The sequence below is a fragment of the Echinops telfairi genome, unplaced genomic scaffold, assembly GCF_000313985.2.
Source record: "Echinops telfairi isolate 266 unplaced genomic scaffold, ASM31398v2 ScPeMD7_2;HRSCAF=8, whole genome shotgun sequence".
NCBI lineage: Eukaryota > Metazoa > Chordata > Mammalia > Afrosoricida > Tenrecidae > Echinops > Echinops telfairi.
In genome coordinates this window covers 923,414-927,045 of record NW_022103898.1, presented here as the reverse complement: position 1 = coordinate 927,045, position 3,632 = coordinate 923,414, and the positions used below count along the sequence as shown (strand labels likewise).

General features: G+C 62.1%; 1 protein-coding gene across 1 annotated transcript in view; it reads right to left on the bottom strand.

Moving 5' to 3' along the window:
- BRD1 (bromodomain containing 1) overlaps positions 1-3,632 on the bottom strand; it is a 73,267-nt gene that overhangs the window by 18,991 nt on the left and 50,644 nt on the right. Inside the window, exon 2 of the mRNA XM_045290673.1 lies at positions 2,284-3,624. Coding sequence (XP_045146608.1) covers positions 2,284-3,624 — 1,341 coding nt within the window. The remainder of the gene's footprint in view (positions 1-2,283; positions 3,625-3,632) is intronic.

The window sequence follows — 3,632 nt, the reverse complement described above, 5'->3', positions numbered from 1 at the left end:
CCTCACAGCTGATGGACCCTGTTCTATCCCCTCACAGCTGATGGACACTGTCCAATCCCCTCACAGCTGATGGACCTTGTTCTATCCTCTCACTGCTGATGGACCTGTTCAATCCCCACACAGCTGATGGACCCTGTTCGATCCACCTCACAACCCTATGAATGCTGTTCAATCCCACCCTTACAGCCCGATCGAATCAGCACATCAGGATCTTCTCCACCTTCCCACCCAGCCCCAAACACGAAGGTCTTTTAGGGAGAGAAAACAAGCCTATGGCTAGAAGGGCCACATACTGAACGTGAGTAATTCGCCACTCTGGAAAACCCCATAAAGGGGCAGGCTCTGCCCAATGGCTGCCCTGACTGGTCCTCACACTACCTGGCACATCTCTCCTGCAGCCACGCCACTCGCGTGCCCTGCCCAGTGCTGCACAGGACAGCAGCACAAGCACCCTGCGGTGACTGTGGGCAGGCAGGACAGGTGACAGCGTGGCACTCAGGGGAAGACTGGGACTGACCATGCTCAGGAACTGCCCTCAATCAGAGTGACAATGACACCCCCCCCACCCCCATGTTCACAAATGGAATCAGGGCTGGGACTCGGCTGAACCGGAAGGTGGCCAATGTCCTCCACTGCATTTCTGCACAGGCACAGAGGCCAGCCAGGTGCACGACCACGCTGTTTCTAAGCACTCAAGCAAGGGCTGGACCTGGAGTTGGTCACGGTCCCTGCTCCTCACGTCACAGCAGTTCATGCCCCACAAGGGAGGTGGGGAGAAGCCACTGGCTTCCTGCAGGTCAGTGAAGGCTGAACTGCCCGTGGAAACTGGCACTGTCCCCATGCTGGCTGGCTGGCAGGTGCAGAAACCACCTGCTGCGGGCACCTTCAGCATCCACTCTGCACACTGACAGCACAGCAGTGGCAGCCACAGCCATTCGCCAGGTGTGCAATCTGAGGTCACCTGCACCAGACACTGTGGGTGCCTGCTAACAAGCAAGTGTCCAGACAAGAATCTTGTTCAAGTCACAGGAGAAGGTTCCAGAAGGCCATGCGGCGCATCCTCCTTTCCAGCACCATCTCAGTCAGCTCTCAAGTCCAGACAACTTGCTCACAGAGGAGCTTCCCCACCAGGCAGGAGGACGGTGAGACCTGGCCAGGCTCCTGGTGCCCTCATGTCCGGCTACCTCAGGCCTGCTGGCTCTGCAGGAGAAACCCTCTCCTGGCCCCACCGCCCCACTTCCCTTGCACTTGGGTCCTGGGAGCAGCTCTATGGCCTCACACCCACCTCTAGGCAGAAGGCAAATTGCCCCAGCCCGGCGTCTGCAATGTGGAGTTAGTGTCAGGGCCTAGGGAAGGCTGGCCACAGCCCTCGGCCACCATGACAAGACAGCTGCCCAGTCATCCAACAACCCCAGGAGTCTACCACTAGCCAGACTAAGGAGATTGCCCAAGACGCCAAGGTCCCTGACCAGCAACAGGGTCCCATGGGTGCCTGCTTGGCCCAGAACTAAAGACTGTTTACTCCCCAATCAGAGCAGAGAAACAAATGGGAGTGGGGGCGCAGCTCAGCCTCTGGCCTGGAAACCCAGATCCAGGGCACCCTGGGAGGGGGGCCCCCCACCCTGCCCGGCCAATGACGCTGTCAGGCCCGCGATGTCAGTAAGGCCTCTCGGACACACTCATACTTAGAAACTCGGGCAGAGCACCTGTGGGGAGCCAGCCAGCTGGTAAGGCCCGCTGCACATATCCAGGGGCACTGAGGAGCTCCGTGACTTCCTGGCATGCACCCAGGACTCACGAACAGATGGCTCAAGGAACTGACCTCTATGTCGCCACAACCCAAGGCCCACCCCATCCACGCAGCCCCAGCACACACCGCCAGGCTGCCTGCCCCGGCCACCACCGACACTCCATGCCACACTGGGGGGCGGGCAGCTGGGTCACCTCGCCCACAACCTTGACAGCCAGTGCTGAGGAGAATGCAGCAGCACCAGCCCTCTGTTCTCCCAGGGCCACCATCGCTATGCGTAGGGACATGGCAGGAGAACCATGGGGAGGCCGCTGAGGGGACAGGGCACGAAGAGAAAGGGGCTGAGGGAACGGAGCAGGGCGGGGTGAGGTGGACGGTCCACAGAAGGCACCAGACCAGCCTGGGTTGAGAAGCTGTCCCAAGAGCAGGACAGTGGGAAGAGGGCCCCAGCCCCTTCCTGCAACGGTCAAGCAGGGCCACCCAGACCCAGATGCAGGAACAAAGTGCTGCAGGCGCCCAGGTCGGGCGCATACCTCTGTGGTGGGATGTAGGGCGCGCACACGGTGGGCAGCACCGTGCAGGGCTCCGCCGGCGTCCTCTTGGCCTTCCTCGCCTTCTTGCGGACTTTGGATGTGGCCCTGGCAGCCGGGGCAGTCCCCTCCTTGCGGCACACGCCATTTTTGATCTCGCCATCCCCATAAATGTTCAGGGGCCGGCGGGTGCAGCCGGGTGGCGTGTGAACGTCACAGTAGGCGGTCTTACGGACTGAGAAGGTGGCAGCACCGCCAGCGAGCTCCTTCACGGGCTCCATCTTCATGTAGAGGCCAGCCTTCTGGGCACAGGTGACGTGGAAGGCGGTGTAGCAGTTGGCTCTATGGCACTGGATGCAGGCCCCGACGCCCTTCTGCTTGCAGAGGTAGCAGGTGAGCTTCCAGCGGGCGGGCGGGATGTTGCGCACGCCGTCGATGGGCTCGATGAAGACGGTGTTGGCGAAGCCGACCTCAGGGATCCACAGGGCGCACACCACGTGGCCCCAGCGGTCGTCGTCCGTCTTCTTGAAAGCGCCGCCCTTGTTGGGGCAGAGCACGCAGTCGGCGGGGCGCGAGCGGGACTGCAGGCAGTGGCGGCACAGCCACTGGCCCTCGGGGATGTAGGGCACACCGTAGCACTCCTGGTGCACGGCCAGGTTGCACGCGTCACAGAAGAGGATGACATTGCTGTTCTGGCACTCGCCGTCCATGCAGATGCAGCAGACTGCGTCCTCGTCGATGAGCGACTGCTGCTCGCCCTGCTTCTGGTTCTCGCAGTAGGACTCCTTCTCAAAGCGGTCCATCAGGAACTCGAAGGTGTGCTGGGACACGGCGGACACGCCCTCCGCCCGGCGCTTCTCGTTGACCAGGTCCAGCCAGGCATAGTCCTCCTCGTCCAGGTCGTACTCCACTTCCTTGTCCAACTCCTCAGGCGACTTCTCGATGAACTTGTAGTAGACTGGCGGTCTCCGCGGTGCCGACGGGGGGCTGTACTCCAGCAGCCGCACCCTGGGCTCGGGCAGTGTGCTGGCAGGGGGCAGGGCACCAGGGCCACTGGCTGGGGCCTCGTGTTTCCTCCTCACGCGGCTGCTCCGGTGGCGTTTAGTCCGCAGGCAGGCGGGTGGGCGCTCGCGGTTCTCCTTGTTGCTGTTGCACTCGCTCAGCTCCTGGGCCGTGAGGTCATCTTCCAGGATGACCTCCAGTGGGTCCAAGATGCTGATCCGGTGCAGGCGGCCCTCAATCTCAATCTCCACCATCCTCTGCGCCTGCGCGTAGGTCAGCGTCTCGCGTGTAGGGGAGTGCTTCACGCTGCAGGGAGAGGCAGGGTGCCTGGCTGCAGGTCCTCTAGGGCA